This window comes from Coturnix japonica, chromosome 1 (genome assembly GCF_054131305.1).
Source record: "Coturnix japonica strain WE chromosome 1, WE-NBRP24, whole genome shotgun sequence".
NCBI classification, from domain to species: domain Eukaryota; kingdom Metazoa; phylum Chordata; class Aves; order Galliformes; family Phasianidae; genus Coturnix; species Coturnix japonica.
The window spans coordinates 175,248,701-175,266,625 of NC_140663.1; the positions used below are offsets into that span (position 1 = coordinate 175,248,701).

Genomic DNA, 17,925 nt, shown 5'->3' on the forward strand with positions numbered 1-17,925 from the left:
TATAAAATCCTAACAAAAGCTAAAGACAGCTCAGAGAGACATAAAACTTAGGTTTATGCATTGGCGTTAGGTATCATGGCATCTATCTTAAATCTTATATAGAATGGGTGCTAATTTTTATGTAGGAACAGCGTAGTTGAGTATGACTTCACCTGGCTCAAGATTATCTTGCTTGTATTTGATAAAAGCACAGTCAGATCAGAATAAAAGCATCACACAGCCTTCATGACTGTGAACTAAATTGTTCAAAACAGGTCTAGCCAAACATATGCAGTCCTATGCATAGCCAAGACTTCAGTCTGGCAATCTCAAGGTAACAAGCCTTGCATATGGAGGATATCGTCCCTCCCAGCTGTCCACAGCTCCTCTGAAAAAACACACACAGACTGTAAAGATGGGGTGGAAGATGCTACTGGTACACACCTTCTGTGTTGCTCATGAAGAGGGAAGGACTCCTATGCAGGAATGCTGTTAGAAATGTGACACTTTTGCCTGCCATGCATTTTCTTGCCCAGGTATTAGGATCGAAGGGAGTTACTTGTAGGCTCTTGGCTTAGACATCAGTGTGCTGCAGGTTTCTTTTTCCCTCACTTCTGGGAGTGGTAGCTCTCTCCTTTACCAAATCTATTTCCAAGCCCATCCCATCAGCCTCTCAGCAAACTCTGGGGGTCCTTTAACAACTTATTTCACAAAGAGCAGGCAAGAGGAAGGCCACTGAGCTGTTGTTTCTCTTCCTGGCTGGATTTCTTGGGAAATTATTTTTCTTGACAGAGAGATGACATTATTGTTACTAAATCCTAAAAAACAAAGTGATTTAGTGACCTTTTGTATCTACTGTACTTGTGATATTTTTTGTTAAATTTGGGCTAGCTATTTCTTGGCAGGATGCAGAAGAAATTGCTTTGGAAGGTCCTCTCTATGTCAAAGATCACTGTAGGCCAAATTTCTCCCCTAGGAATATTTAAAGGGCCAAGAATGGATTTCAGGCACTCCAGGCTCCTATGATATGACTGTTGTATTGAGATGAAGTATTGCCAGAGACATAAAAAGAGAACTACCTGCAAGCAGGTTGTGAAGTAGAAATTGTCTCACTGAAATGAGTGAAAAGAAAATTAAGTGACTTGGGCAAAGAAATTCAGACAGTCCAACAGATGAGTCATGAGATCAGGGAATCCAGAGATCTGTAATCCCATTTTCTGCACCACTTTGATGTTCAACCGGCGCAAAAGAAAACAACTTTTGTTGGACCTCCATTCTCCCTTGTACAAGATAAGAGGAATATTATTCATCTCCCTACATTGGTGGAGGTTGCAAGGTTTAGCTGAATTATGTTTCTGCATTCGCTGTGGGAAACAGAGCTGTAGAGTTCAAAGCTTTCAGCACTGAAATCCTTCTTGTTGGCAATTCAGGCTCTCCAGAGGCCGTTCTTCCACCTCAATCACACAGCAGCAGAATGCATGCATTCGTTCCTCATAGCTCTGAAATTTCATGGAACAGAAGTAAATTGAGAGTGAAAGAGGAAATGACATGAAGCAAAATGACAACAAGAAAATAATAATTCAGAGAGCCCACACCTCCAATAGAAAGTTAGCAAATACTGTTCTGTGATCTGGTTCTAGCCCAAGTTTGCAGTGCCTACTGAGACAAATAGCCTTGGCAGGTGTGACTCATTTCCCATTCACCTCAATAAATGATTAACAGTGAAAACTCACACTGACAGTGTAGTGTCAGCATTGTTTATACCTTCGGTGCAGTGCATCCTAGCAGAAACACTGGCAGGCTCTTTTCCTGGGTGTGAAGGTATTGCATATTAGTTTGAAATAAAAGTGACTTCTTGTACAAGTAACCAGTAGTCCTCAGGTTACCCTCTGCTCCCCTCTCTTGGCAAAGGAAGTGAAAGACCAGAGTATGTCAGAAAATCATTCTGTAGCTATAGAAATATCACCTGACTAGGGAAGGGCTTGGAGAGTTCGCCTCTTTAAGGATCACTGGTCTTCATGAGACTTTTTAAGGCTAAAGTTAATTTTTAACTGAAGATAATTACTATGTATTTTATGGACATCTTTGCAGCTTGTTCAAAAGTTGTAAGGAAAGAAGGTCTTGCCTTCAATTTCATGATTTTAATTAAGTAGCTTTTAATTAGCTGGTATTTGAAGATTGCTAGAAAATACTGAAAGAGTAGAATCCTGCCAGATGAAAAACTGCAATTCATAAAAACTGATGGATCAGTCGTGGGGTATCAAATTCATAGAACTGAATCACAGAACCGTTTGAGCTGGAAGGAAGCTTTCAAGGTCATCTTGTCCAACTCCCGTGCAATGAACGGGGACACCCACAGCTCCATCAGGCACTCAGAGCCCTTGTCCAAACTCACTTTGAATGTCCACAAGGATGGGGCATTCATCACTTCTCTGGGTCTTTTGGATCTACCTTTAACCTGTCGGACCAGTCAAACATCACATCTAGGTAGGTCTTCAACTTCTGGAAATTAATAGCACAGTTAAATCAACAGGACAGGTAGCTCGACAGATGCAATAGCAGTGGCAGTTGTTTGGTCAGCATATTTGTCATAGCTGATACTCCCAATCATTTGAACTGGTTGCCTAGCAAGGTTGTAGATGTCCCCTCCCTGGAAGCATTCAGCAGAGGGCTTGGAACTAGATGATCCCAAAAGTCTCTTCCAACCTAAAGCATTCCATGATTCACTAGTCCTTTCACATTCTAGTGGATTTCAATATATCCTTGCAAATTCAAGTGTTACCACTTTCTAATTATCATCTGCTAATAGCAATCCTCTTCTACAAGCAATCTCAAGAAAAAATTAAAACTCCAGCTTGTCAGAGCATTTGTTTTCATCTGAGTACTCACCAGTGGTTCTCCTTGAGAAAAACGTGGCAGAGAAATTACCAAGGAGTTTGCAATTAAGACAGATTGCCATGACAAGTCTGACACGGTTGGAAGATGGTTTCAGAAGGGACAGGGCTGGGGGCGGGGATCTCATTCATTTAGCACCGCAAAAACAATGCAAAATGAAGTAATTAATTTGGGACAGATTGCTTCCTTCACTGTGTCCTGCTGAATGTGTAAACAGAATCTCAGTTGTTCACTAAGCATTCGTGAGCTTGACAGAATTAGAAGAAGATATTGAGCCCTCCACAATCTGTTCCGATTTTGTCAAATAGGAATCAAGTGAACGTTTCAGGGAAGACCAGAGGCTTATTGAACTAAATGTCATCTCTTAATTTTGCCAGAAAATACACACAAGGAAAGGGGCAATGGCAGAGTTATGCTGCCCTGCTAACAGCCCAGACTCTAATCAGGGGATTTCTAAAGAAGCTGCACCTGGACCTGTGCTTCAATGCCATCTGCAATTTGTTGAGCAGTCTCCCTGAACACCTTTCTTATTCCCCCAGAAGACATCTTTTGCTATTAATTTCCAGAACTTGTTTAGCTACAGTATGGAGAAGTGTTCTTTTTTGCAACCAGAACAGTGTTTTCCTGTCTTTTAGCCCCTTTCTTAACTACCACAGAGCACCCAGCTGATCTTTGCAAAGAACTTTTCTCAGGAAATCCAAAATCTTTACTCCTCTGAGCTATTCCGCAGCTTGTCATTGCGTATGGGTAGTTAGAATTACTCTTTCCCCTGCGAGTTCCTCTGTACTTATTGACATTGATTTTCATCTGCCATTTTATCACCCGGTCGTTCAGTATCCAGCCTGACAAGCAAGCTCCAAATCTGTATTCCTTTAGCACCAACTTATTTTTTTTCACTTAAAAGGGTTCTCCTCACCCTTTTCTTTTTCCCCCTAAGTAGAGATAGAAGTGCAGTGCAGTCACTTGCAGTGGTTCATTTTTAGAGCAGGCTCCTTGTGCTCCAGCAGCTGTTTGCAGTGGGATGTTGTGCTGTCACCTCTTCACACTACAAGGTCCTGACATTTCAAGCAAATGTCATCACGTCACAACTTTCCATCAGCACAACTCACTGGTGTGATGCATGTGATGCTCCAAGCCCTGGTTTCTTATGGGATCTCTGACTATCCAGGAGGAATCATAGAATCATTAAGTAGAATCATTAAGCTTGGAAGACACTTCTAAAATCATCTCATCCAGCTGCCCACCTAACACCAATATCGCCCACTGAATCAACATGGTTTCCTAATGTATGTATTTCATAACTCGAAGATCAAAATGTGGGTCTGCAACACCACCTGGTTTGTGGCAGCAGATGTTTTCTCTTAGTAACTGTGAGACTGAACTTTGAGCTGTATGCTGCAGATCTTCAATTCCCCTTATGTTACTATGGAAACCTGAGAGGAGCCTTCTGTCAAAGCGACCCAAGGCCTTTGGCTTTTCATGCATAACATGCGAATTACCCATTCTCTGTGCCCACTACCCAACACTGGAACTATGCCATAATCAGAAAGGAAACAGAAATTCCTGTCAAAAGGTGTGGTCTGACCTCTCCAACCTACTGCAAGGAAACAATGGGATGCTTCTTTCTCTCTGCAAGTCCAAAGATTTCTCTGTTGAATATCCAAGCTCTCCTTTGGAATTAGAATCAATCATAGAATCATAGCATGGGTTGGTTTGGAAGGGACCTTAAAGTCCATCAAGCTCCAACCCTGTGCTGTGGGCCGGTTGCCCCTCACCAGATCAGGCTGCCATGTCCCCATCCTGAATGGCCTTGGGCACTCCAGGGTTTGGGGATTAGACTGAATTCTGAGATAACCAGCCAAACTGAGGAAGGGACTGGGGTTGTTGCTGTGAGAGGGGCATGTGGAAACAGAAATCAGACCTTCTAGACAGCCTGAAAACTTTGTCACCCTGCAGAGCGTCTTAGAAAATGTAATTGAGATTGCCTGGTTTCTGTGAAGGAGGGATAAACAGAGAAGTGCTCTGTGATAAGAGGGCATGCACCTGCCGTGGCCCCCGAGCAGGATGATAAGTGGTAACTTTACCATCCCTCTTCAACTTATTCAGGTGTGCAAGCTCTTTGTCTAAGCTGGAATGCAGAATAAAGTTGTGCTATATCAACCGATCAGAGCCGGCTCCCGAGCCAAGGTGCACACAGGTTGTTATTGCTGTAACTGGTTAATCAGAACAGCCATCAGAGCTTGGCACTGAGTACTGGGAGCTGCTGTCAGCACACACTGCTGATAAATTCAGTCCAATCCACATGGAACTCGCTAGGAGAGAAAATTCTGCCTCATTTAAAATCACATTATCCAATCTGCCACCCTTCGCTGCCTTTTGACCTGTCATGCAGAGTAATGGACAGGCGCCCTGAAAAGTGCTGGTTGTGAACCTAGCAAGGGTTCCCAGTTCCCTTGTGCTTGACAAAAGACAATGAAGAGCAAGTAAGCGCTCCTCTGTAAGAGCAGGTCTACCACATTGCTTGAAGTGCTCAATTGTATTGCAGGTTGTCAAACAAACACCACGAAACATTAAAGAAGTTGCCATACGGTGGGCAAAAATAATTAGAGGAGCGATAACCTTTGGTAGCAGGTGCCTGTGACAGGTGACATGTGCCAGCATCCTGGATGGCTTACTGTGAGGTGTGTCACCTAGGGCACAATGTTGACAGATGTCATGACAGGTAAAGACAACTTCCTTCGAGCCATGGATACAAGTGAATATTGATGTCTATCCCTCCAGATCTCCCTGCAGCTTTTGACAAAGTGCTAAGATACAGCTGATGCCTTGAGGCGTTCAAGGTGTTCAGCTGGAGGGAGGTGTTCTAGGCCAGGCTGGATGGGGCTCTAGGGATCCTGATTTTAGTGGACGGCAATCCTGCTCTCTGCAGGGGATTGGAACTAGATGGTCTTTGAGGTCCATTCCAAACCAAACCATTCTATAATTCTGTGATATTGCATAATAGGAATAAGTGGTTGCCACTGCTGTGGCAGTAGGGTGTGCAAAAAGTTCTTGCCACTTCTGTTTGAGTGTTTTGTTTCATGGTCCTGCTGAGATTAGCTCTGTCTTGGCATAAGTTAAACACAGGTATTTGAACATAGGACTAGAAGCAATCTTTTGGGTCATTTAGTCTTGTCATCCATTATCTCAGAAATCCTGTCATGTAATCCCCTCCAAAATTAATGAACTTGATCTTAAAAGAAGCAAGAAGTAATTTTTTTCCTTATCGCCCTAGAGGCTGTTCTGAAACCTCACTGCTCTGTTGGTCAGATATCCAATCCAGGTCAAAGCGATGCCCTTCAGGCAGGGAGATGCTGTGAAGGACTAAAGAAAATGCAGTTTTTACCTCCCAGCAAAAATACACAGTTCCCATTCAGCTCAGTGGTCTGCAACATCAGTGTCTTGACTCCTAACTGACTTTGACTCAACAGGTTGCAGTCTTATTCGAGTTCTTTCTTTTGCCTCAGCTAAATGCAAAAGTTTGTTCTTTCCCTCAAACAATGAGTCTTTCTTGCCATTACTTCCAGGCTAGATTATCTTCTGTGTCATTTCATTTCCGCTGTGGATATCTGTAGGACCAAATATGATACATTTTTCCACTTATCATCCACCTCCATGGCTCCAAGCCCATACAATAGTTACAGTGCTGGCTGAAGGCCATGATTTTAATTTCCAAAGCAATCAGGGGATTAGTCCCTGCTGCATGAAGGGCAAAAACTTTTAATCTGTGAACTGCTGCATGTGTACTTCACAGCATTCCTCACAGCGGATGAAAGTCTGAGAGTAAATGTTTCAAGCAAGGAGATTTGGCTGCTAAACAGCATTTTGGAGACGCACAAGATCTCATCGCTTCTCAGAAGCTCTCTCAAGTCTTTCTATCTGGAACAGATTTTCCATCATATCTATCACCATGATGACAGCCAAAAAAAGAATCGTAGAGGGGACTCGTGTCACTGACTTTATCTGTCTGCAGACAAATGTTTCCTTTCAAAATCATAGGAGCCTAAAGGTTGGAAAAGACCACTAAGTTCATCTAGTCCAGACATAAACCGTCACCACCGTGCCCACTAAATCACGTCCCTTGTTTGAAATATTTCAAATATTCACTGTGGTCTTCTTTTATAATGTGTAGGAGAGAAAAGGTGCTTCTAGAAGGATTCGTATAGTCTCTCATGGATATCTGCTTTAGGGTGATACACATTGCACCCTAGAAATAGGTATTTCTCTCTGCTGATTGAAAGAGCTCCAGATACTTGCTTATATGCATAATGCAAACTGTTTTTCCAGGTGATTGCTACTCTGCTAGCAAAAGAAACCAAGCAGAAGGATCCAGATATTCATATATTCATATATTCCAAGCAGAACTTTCATCTGGATAGGAAAGGACATTGCAGGCTTCTATATTCTTTTACTTTACTGTTCCTTTACATTCATTGAGTGTCTGGAGATACTCAAATATTATGCCACACAGCATTCTGCTACCGTGGGATAGATGAGATGAACATCTCTATTAGTATCCACGGAGTTATTTTTAATTTATACTGGCATAAAAGAGAGGTGAATGGGGCCCTTAACTTCTTATTCCTGCTTTAGTCATGAGTACTCTCCATGACCTTGTGAAAATTGCTTTATCTCTTATTTTCCTGATATGTAAAATTAAGATGATCACACTCACAGACTGCTATGAGGTCTAATTAGTAAGTGTAAAGCACCATGAAATCCTCTGATGAAAGATGCAGAGTATGGCTAGCCTGGGATAAAGAGGATTAAAGGAGGTTGTGCTAACATAACAAGTACTTCAGAAATGACGCCTAGGGGGGAAGGGAAATAGCACATATCTGTAGGGAAGGAAACAAGAATCAGCAGTCTGTAACTGTTGTTGACAGACTTCAAATCCAGTGATAGGAGCGTGCTGGCAGAGGGGGGGCTGAGTGAGATTTATATCACTATATTTCACCTGGCCATATCCAGAAACAGGTGAGTTACTGTTAATTGGTGGGCTTGTTCCAGGAGAAACCCTTCCACACTTAAGTCACCTGGCATTTGACCTGTTGAGTCTTACATAGGTGTTCTCTTCCCTATCTCTGAAACATTACACTAGGGTGGTGTTTTCACACTCATGGCTTGATATGCATATTAAGAGCTAGGCATCATGTTTCTGAACATATCAGACACACAACTATTAGAAAACCTTTTCAGGGTTTTGCTGGATGCCATGCCCTCTTCCATATTTTCCAGGGATTTCTAAATTGCTTTATGTGCCTGTAAGGATTTGAAGTGCCTTCAGTGTAATGGTACTGCTTCAGAGTTCCCAGTATCCAGGACTTCTGTGTTTCCAACTCATCCTTTTTGAATGCCAGAAAATGTATTGTTCCCAATCAAACTGCAGTCTTATTTTTTCATGGGTCAGACCAGACGCTGTCTTCCATTCATCACGTATTTTTAGGTTGCTGTTCCTTTCTGACTGACTTTTTTCTTCCCTAGGCATCACCGTAGACAAGTTTGGACTTATTTACTTTGTAGATGGCACTATGATCAGGAGGATCGATCAGAATGGGATCATCTCAACAGTATTGGGTTCCAATGACTTGACATCTGCTCGACCTCTCAGCTGTGACTCTGTCATGGACATTTCTCAGGTAAGACAACCTTTTTGTTTGGTTTTCTACCAAATAGAATCCTATGCTCTCACCTTATCTACATGTCTGTGTGCCTCCACAAATTTGAGAAAGAGACATGAGAAGAACTATATCCCTGCATATTTTGTGGTATGAAAATGACTGGGTCAAAAAGGAAAATCCTATAGAGATGGAAGGGAAGACCTAATTGGCTGAACTCAGAGAATTTCTGGAGAGATGGATTTTAAGACTCCATTCATAGCTTCCAACCAGCTGTGAGGCACAGATTCCTGGGAAAGCAAGTTTCATTAGGCTCACTCCTCAAGGAACGTGTTATTTTAAATTAAAAAGACCAGGCAACAGTACTCATCTTAGTGGGGATATGCCTTGCTCTGTTATAACAGCATAGCAAACCATTGCTTTTTACAGTGCATCCTTGCCTTCTGATCTGGCCCAGCGCAATTTTAGGCCTGAAACAAATTAACATCTAGGAAATACTGATCAGAGGCTGCGGTGCCAAAATTAGCAACAGCAGGAAAACAAGAATCTTGAATTGCATCGGATTGCAAATTGGTTGCAGCTACCATCATGCTGGGCTTTTTAGTCCTGCTGCTTAAAGGTGGAGGGGAAAAGGAGAGAGAAAAAGAAATCTCAGTTTGATGATTGCTTTGCTTCTGGATAATGGAGGAGAGAAGTCTGTTACGGTCCAGCACTCAGTTTTGTGGAGCACTGGCCAACCTGTCAAATTGTGCCAGTTTAGAGATGCTGCCCTTTGAAATCTTTGAGCCTCTGGTGATTTGCCTGGCTAGAGGAACGTTACCCTCTCTTATGAAAATACAGATCATAGCTGGAGGGCTAAGTACTGTTATTCAGCCACAATAGATGTCAGTGGGGTTTCCTTTTTGTAGCTACCTAGATAATTTCTGTGCTCCCATGTGGAATCTGTTCTTCTTGTTTTTCCTTCTAATTTGAAAAGATTATTCTTGCTTCTTTGCAACCGTTTCCCACCATCTGCAATTTATGAACAAGCTGAAATTATGAGTTTAAAAGCTCTGGTGCCTTCTACAGGAGCAAATTTTGATGGTTAAAGGCCATTTTGTAGTAGGTTTCTCATCTTGCAGGCATGTTTTTTTTTCTTTATCTGGACTTCAGGGATAGTTACCGCAAGGCTACTGTGGATTCAAGTTTTAACAATTATTTTTGGGCAAGTTGTGTGGTTTCTGTGCCAAACAATGTCATATTTAATGTTTCTAAGATGAGCTAAAATGTATCATCTATAGTCTCTTTCTTCTGTTATAAAGTGATGGGAGCCATTCTTAGATAAACCTGTACTGGCATGGACAGATTAACCAGTTGTGTTCTGAATAGATGTACCAAAGGCAAGATTAATGAAGGAAAAAAATGAATAAATAAAGGAATAATCAACACAACACAAAACCTCTACCAGGAGTTGCTTTTCATCATATGCAGTGGCCAGAAGGGTCTTCTCTGTCTGAAAGTTTCCCAAATAGAACCAAGAAAAACAAGAATTAAAAATAATAATAATTAAAAAGAAAGGGGTAAAACCCTGAGGCTGCCAGTGTTGACATGGAGTGTTTTTTAAGAACAGTTAAGAGCAGTCAGTTCAAAATAAACTCTGCTCATTATGCTAATTCAAGTCTGAGGAGTTTGTTGGAAGACTATTGGAAATGATGGGGAAGTGTGTTACTGAAGGGTTATAATATTTCACCACAGAAAGGGTTAAAATAGGCCAGGAGATGAGGAAAGAAAAGAGATTTTGTGAAGAGAATCAGACCAGGCAGAATTTGGCACACTGCTTAGCCAGGAAACAGCTTCACAAGCCCAGCCACTAGAAGGCATAATGAACTGAATACACTGCAACCAATGTTTGTTTGTTTGTTTGTTTTATAAAAGGAAGGTGAAAAAGAATTTAAATATGAATGGAAGCAACAAAAGTAAAGAATGGCTGTGGCAAATGTGTTCAGCTACAGGCTGAATATGAAGTATGACTCTTGGCCTCTTCTTGCTCCACAAGTCACAATGAGGGACAATGCACTAGGCTTGAACGTGTTCTTATTGGAACCTCTTTCCAATAAGCCTGCTACCTTATGGACACAAAATACCCCTAATTTAGTCACTTCAGACAATCAAGAACGTACAGCCACCAAGAATATGAAACAACCAAGATGGAGGGTGGAAGAAAATTTGCAGCAAAGGAAGAGGGGCATTTTGTAATGGCACAGCTTGGTGCGTGCCCTTCCCAGAGCTCTTAGTCACAGCATCATGCCATTGACTACACAAAAGAAAATAAAAATTAAAATTAACAAATTACAAAAAGAAGTGGGGAGAACAGCACAAACTGGCCAGTATCTCAGTTAACCAGTAGATATCAAATCCACCTGCTCCGACTTGGAGTTGCCTGGCTGACTGAAAGGCAACACACAACTAGAATAGCTGTTTGTTTGTAGCTCATAGAAAAGATGTTTAAAAGTCTTCCTGGAGGTGACCAGGAGCATTATTTAAAGCTGTTCATTTCCAGTTCCCCTTCACATGCCTGCAAATAGTCATCTTACTGCTTTGGCTTTAAAAAAGAAAAAGGGGGGGAAGAATGGGGAGGAGAGGCAAAGAGACCCTGAGTTGTATTGGACTGACAACTAAAAAAGTAGTCACTCTTAACAGGAGAGCATCTTGCACAAATAGAGCTAGAGACAGAGACCTTCTAGCACTCACTCACTCATGATGTTACCAGCCTTTGTGACCATAAATTATGAATGTATAACTGGGATGTGTCACTTGAAACCATTCTTCGCTTTATTGTGGTTTTGAGTGTTTTTGTTTTTTTGTTTTTCAGTAAAAGACACTGTAAAGATACAAATATTCCATTCTACAAAGCGCAATAGCCCAAATTTCAAAGTGATTTGCTATTTTGCATTTTTGCAGCACCAAGCACAAAATAGGTGGTTATAACGTGGTTGTACACATGCTGACACAGCTGCCAGTTTTCTGTCATTTACAGAGAGGAGCTGGGCCACTTGTCTGTAGAACTGTTCAGTAGAAGGATCGTTGTTGTGTTTGACTGATTGATTTTACGACACTTAGCCAACCAAATTCCCAGACTCAGGTCTCTGCTCTCAGGTCCAAACTCTGTCAATCCAAAGAGTGCCATTACACAAAGTAATAGACAAACAGTTGTGCTTATTTTACCCTTTCTCCCTTTTTTCTTTTGTTAAAACTTCCTTACTTGAGATTGATTTGTATCAGTCACACATTGAATGAAGATCTCATTGTAATAATTTCCTTGTGCTTTTTTTGCCGTTAAGGTTCGTCTTGAGTGGCCCACGGATCTGGCAGTTAACCCGATGGATAATTCTCTGTATGTGCTAGACAACAATGTTGTGTTACAGATTTCTGAGAACCACCAAGTGCGCATAGTGGCAGGGAGGCCCATGCACTGCCAGGTCCCAGGGATGGACCACTTTCTCCTTAGCAAGGTGGCAATACACGCCACCCTGGAATCTGCTACTGCCCTGGCTGTCTCACATAATGGGGTCCTATATATTGCTGAAACTGATGAGAAGAAGATCAACCGCATCAGGCAGGTTACCACCAATGGAGAGATTTCTCTCGTTGCCGGTGCACCAAGCAGCTGTGACTGCAAGAATGATGCTAACTGTGACTGCTTCTCGGGGGATGATGGCTACGCCAAGGATGCCAAACTGAATGCTCCATCCTCCCTTGCAGTGTGTGCAGATGGAGAGCTGTACGTTGCTGATCTTGGAAATATCCGAATACGCTTTATAAGGAAAAACAAACCATTCCTCAACACTCAAAATATGTATGAGTTATCCTCACCCATAGATCAGGAACTCTACTTGTTTGACACCAGCGGTAAGCACCTGTATACTCAGAGCCTTACCACTGGAGATTATCTTTACAATTTTACTTATTCTGGAGATGGAGATATAACCCTGATCACTGACAACAATGGCAACTTAGTCAATATCCGAAGAGATTCCACGGGGATGCCCCTCTGGTTGGTCGTGCCCGATGGCCAAGTCTACTGGGTGACAATTGGTACCAACAGCGCACTCAAGAGTGTAACCACACAGGGTCATGAAGTGGCCATGATGACTTACCATGGCAACTCAGGTCTGCTTGCCACCAAAAGTAATGAAAATGGCTGGACAACTTTTTACGAGTAAGTATCTTTTGAGTATTATGCAGCTGTCTTCATGCTGTGTTCTCAGATCCATGTAAAGCTGATAGATTCTCAGTTCCCCTGACAAGACTATAGTTCAAATATTATGCTCAGAACAGGGAATGTTAGATCACACAAAAACATCCAATTGGCTGTGTGTTAGAATTTGAATAAATTCTCCCTACAAAATCAACTTCACACAAAGTTTATATTGAATTTTTCTGAGTCGCCTAAGGAACTTAGACACCTGGTTCTCTTTAACTATAGTTGGGACTAGAAATATAGGCTGCATGGCAGAGAATTTTGCTCAGCTTTGGAAGCATTGGAAGAGTGGAAGTTCTATCAGATCCTCTTTATCTCAGCTTTTCACCTACTTCTGTGATCTATTGTCTTTCTGTGTTTGTTTAAAGCGGCTGATGTAAAATGACTGCTGATGATGACTAATGGCAGCTTGCTTAGAAAACAGCTCTGTAATTAATGGGCTGTTCTGTTTTTATTGTTATAGTTGGCCCCGCTAAGCTTTAAAAAATAGTCTCAGAGCTGCTGAGGACCATCCCTGCCCAATGAATTTTTGAGCAGAGAGAAGACAGGATGGACTGAAAAAAAAGCAGAGATGTCAGTGACTTGAAAATTTGTTTTGATTTTGTATTATTATTAGCAGTCCTCTGCGTATAAATAGCATGAAGACATAATAATTCTAATGTCAAATAGGAAATCAAATAAGACATCTAGAAGGATGGTCTACAGATTCATCCTGCTGTTGAGGAGCCACCCCACTCTTCCTTAGTTCCATTTTTATTCTCAAATTCTAGCCTTTTAAAACAGTCCCTCTTAGGAACCATTTCCCAAATGGTTTGAATGGTTATATGGAAGCATCCAGATACTGTAATCACACACTCACTGTAGAAGATCAATTTGGCTGGAATAGACAGTTCCCAAGATTACAAAGACAAAAACTGGGAGAAAAAAAAATTAAGAGACTCAGGGAAGGAAAGCTGCTCCTAAAAGCTAGTCCTAAATATTATTGTATTATACATGCACTTGCTTTGGCTCTTTCTTTAAAATGTTCCAGGCCCAGTTTTGAGTTTCTTTGCTCCTGCCATTAAAAGAACTGATGGAAACTCTGTGATGAATCTTTTGAAAAGTTATTTGCATTCCATCAATGTTCTGCTTGCAATTACTACAGCAATATTCCTCAGTGAATCAAAGTTAATACCCTTCCGTCTCTTACATTGATTTTGCTTGAGGAAGGCTTTAGTGTGTAAAGACGGGGTGTTTTTCTCTTTAGGGTTGAAAACCTGCTATACTATCAGGATCATCATGCTAAATCAAGGCGACGTTTTCTTTTTGCAAAGAATCCAATAGTTCCTGTGCTTGGAAACAGATGTAGGCATGGACAGCAAAGCAAACTAAACATTACAGCTAATAGTGGTCAAATTTATACCAAAAACATATTCGTTTATTTAAAAGTGTAACTGAAAGCGTAAAGGAGATAAAATGAGTCAGTAGCTAAAATCCAGCTTACTCTGTGGATACATTTATAACAGTAATCCATTATTTCTTGCTATCCAACAAAATAAAGCATTTGTGAAAGTCATCATTCTGGTCCTCTTATGCACTTCAGAGGAGTCGTAAGAAAGCTTTTCAGAGCTAAATGAAAGACAATATTCTCTATTGGTTACTCTATGGAAATCTTGTCTAGAGCAAGTCAGCACTATGTGATAGCTCAGCATCACTGAAAATAGAGGTGGAAATGTGTCTTCAGAGATTCTCATCCAAACCTGTGATCAGTTATCTCTATTTAACTGTTCCTGACAGATTCTGATGTAACTTCATACAGCTACAGGGTAAAAGTCTATATCTGAATTAGTTACCTCAACCTCCCTTTGTAGGCAGTGGAGAGAAACACTCACTATTGAGGTGAGTTTGGAATGAGTTATATCATGTATCAGCTTTAGGATGTGGTGAGACAGGTAATATGCTGAAAGTTTTTCTCTGTAAATGTAGTCCAGAATGATTAGCTCAGATAGAGATGTTTACACTGCAGATGTCTACATTTTGTTCAAATGGATCCTATCAAAGCTATCTAAGATATTCATAAACACTGCTAGTGATAAGAAAGTCTTTACCTATCTTATTGCTACTGTCGGAAGGCATTTTATATGCTCAGCTTAAATTTTCCATGCTTGAACTGGAAACCACCTCTCCTCATCTTCTCCTCTCCTTTCCGCAAGGGACTTGTGAAACAGATCAGTCTCCCCATCTTTCCAACTGTGAAAAGTACATATTAAAAGGCTTAAGAGCATTCTCAGGAAGGGGAGTCAGCAGCAGAGAATCACAGAGAGTGGTTGTTTAGGGTGAATTGTCAGGACTTGATTCTATCCAGATTTTGCATGCATTATCTGTAAAAAATAAGATTAGTAAATAAATGTGAGATACTTATATTTATTGATAAAATAAGTTTCGTTTAAGCATAATATGTTCTTACACAAGAAGGTGCACATCTGAGCACTGGCTCTCAGGAGTTGCAGTGATCAAATCACCAAGCCATTCAGTATGATCTCTCAGCCTAATTCCGTGGCAAATTTGCCCAACCTGTTGTTTGGATGGACAAAAGAAATGCATATGTTTACTCACTGCACTCTACTTGCAGTGAATAGAAGGGAGCTGATTTTCTCACTGCACAGCAGTGATGAGACTAATAGTGTCTGTTCTGGTGTTTTCAGTTTATGAAGGATGGGGAAAATTGAACAGTGCTCAGAGAAATGTACAAAAAATGCATTCATGAGGAGAAAATGCTTTATGCTGGTGAACGAGAACAGCTGGATCTGTTTATCTTATCACAGTGAAGACTGGGAATTGTGTAGATCACAGCATGTCAGCACAGAGCTCACCTACAGAACAGCTCTCAGTCTAGCAGAGAAAGGCAGGAGAAGGGCGTGAGGTAGAACCCAAATGCAGAGACATGAAAGCTGACAGGATGGTGTCATTTTTTAAGGCTGAGATTAGCTTAGTGGTAGAACAGCCAAGTGTGAGAAGCAGTAGATTCTCCATTTCTTGGTATCTTAAATCATGACTATTGGGTGCCTTCCTTATTTTCACCAGAGAGAAGGTGCATGAGTCAGACTCAAACCTCAGGCATGGCAGGCTGAAATGTAAATCCATTGATACACAAGGAGCCAAAGAAGATGATGTAGAACAAATCGATGTTCAAAAGGTTCAAACTTCAGGTTATTGGTCTCTATATCAGAACTCAGGGAAATTTGGAAGTTTAAGTGATTTAGAGAAATCCTGTGATCCTGAGCGACTGGAAGGTGCTCTGAGTGTTGTTCAAGCTTGGCTAAGGGGGAAAGTGAAGCTCACATTTCCGTTTTGCTTGTGGCCAAGGAAATAAAGACATCAAACCTGACTCTGAGGAAAAGCTTGATGGTTCTTTCTGCAGATAATGGTTGTTTATAGCCCCAGACGGGATGGACACCACTGCTTTAAAAGTTAAGAGTAACCATAAATTCAGCTGGCAAGTTTACACTGCACCAGTGGCCCCATGAAGAACACCCTTGTAAGATTTACCTTTACCACTCTGTCTGTGGAGGATCATAAACCAGACACCACCACAGAAGAGCAGTGGTGTTGCAAGAGTGACAACATTACACATGTATACATCCAGCATCCCTAGTTCTCTTTGGGTTGGTGCTCTCAGCAGATCATTTCTCAACTTTTATTGTACAGCTACGAAGACCTGTGATATACAGGCATGTTGGCATGACTCTAGAGAGGAGAGAAGGAGGAGGAATGTGTTGTCCTGCTACTGGAAGCTTATATCAAAGGCATACCAGAGAATCCAGCCCCTCCAAGGGCTGAGATTGGCACATTGGCCCTTCATTTTAGCAGGAGAAGGGGACCTGCTTGCAGCACCTGCAGCTCTCTCATGCCCACTTCCTTCACCAATGCTTGCTGTGACAATCCTGCTTTATAGGGTTTAGCACTAAAGTTCAGCACCTGATGGCATGCAGTTTCTCCTTCCTTTGAGAGTGAGATTTAATTCCCTCCAGTAATTAACCTGTCCCCAAAGGCCTATTTAGGACTTCTTTGAGGGTTTTTAGTACCTTGACATTCACCATCAATTAATGCCCTACGAATCAGCTTATCCAGTAAATGGATTAAAGACTTGCCTTCCCTTTCAGCCTGTAACATTGTAATCAGTGGCAAAGGAAGTGGGTCTGGAAACTCTGCCAAGTTAACAGCTTCTTGTTGTTCAGCTCAGGTCAAAGACAAAGGATGCTGTGTGGCCACTTTGGTTGCTGCTGCTTTTGCACTTGACATGAAATAATCACTACCAGCCTTCACATGGCTTGTCAGCAGTTTTATCTCTACTGCAGAATCCAGATTTTGGGGTTTTTGTTTACTGTATTCGTTTAAATCAAGAATATGGCTCTTATCTTGATTAGCTCATTGAGATGGTATCAGTGTACATTAATTCAATTTCCTTCTAAGCCAAAGTCAACCTTCTATGCATTACGTAACCCAGATGAGGCTCTTTCACACAGGTCCTTTGTGTGTCCATTTAGTTCTGAATGTCATCTCCTCCAACACAGAGTTAAATACATAAACATCACTGCAGTCAAGCCGAGAAATTCAAAACCTTCTCATGGATTTCTCAAGAACTGTCTTGGGGTTGACTGGAGAGCAGTGGGTTATGTGGTACCAGGCCTTTTAACAGGGGGCAATGGAAGCTTTGACCCACAACAACAGACTCTGTTTAGTAGAGACAGAGCTTGGATGGTTTCCTGGTATCCCCAGGACTGATCAGAGCATCAACTGCTGCCACACAACAGCAGCAGTTGGTGTTCCATGCTCTGGTCTGAGGGACTGGGGAACCAGAACCTGTTATCATAAAATTTCAGGGTCATAGAACCACAATCATAGAATCATAGAATAGCTTGAGTTGAAAGAGACCTCTGTCACGGGTTACTTAGATTTACCTATGCCCGTGACAGGGGAAGCCACCCCACACCCCCCCCCGGGGCCCGGAAAGGAGGGGGAAAAGGGGAGTGGGATAAAACAGCGACAATCTAAGGAGGAAAAACTTATTTTACTAAATATGATATCGAAATACAAGATAACACAATATAATATAATTAAGGCTAACAAAATCGAACGAAACAGAGAGAGAGAGTCTCCGAAAACCGAGAGGCC

At 41.6% G+C, this 17,925-nt stretch overlaps 1 protein-coding gene across 22 annotated transcripts in view; it reads left to right on the forward strand.

Annotated features, from left to right (window-relative positions):
- TENM4 (teneurin transmembrane protein 4) overlaps positions 1-17,925 on the forward strand; it is a 1,507,827-nt gene that overhangs the window by 1,448,593 nt on the left and 41,309 nt on the right. For all 22 annotated transcript variants that reach the window (XM_085509480.1, XM_032442260.2, XM_015852440.3 and 19 more), the window contains 2 exons: positions 8,398-8,552; positions 11,852-12,729. In XM_085509480.1, coding sequence (XP_085365606.1) covers positions 8,398-8,552; positions 11,852-12,729 — 1,033 coding nt within the window. The remainder of the gene's footprint in view (positions 1-8,397; positions 8,553-11,851; positions 12,730-17,925) is intronic.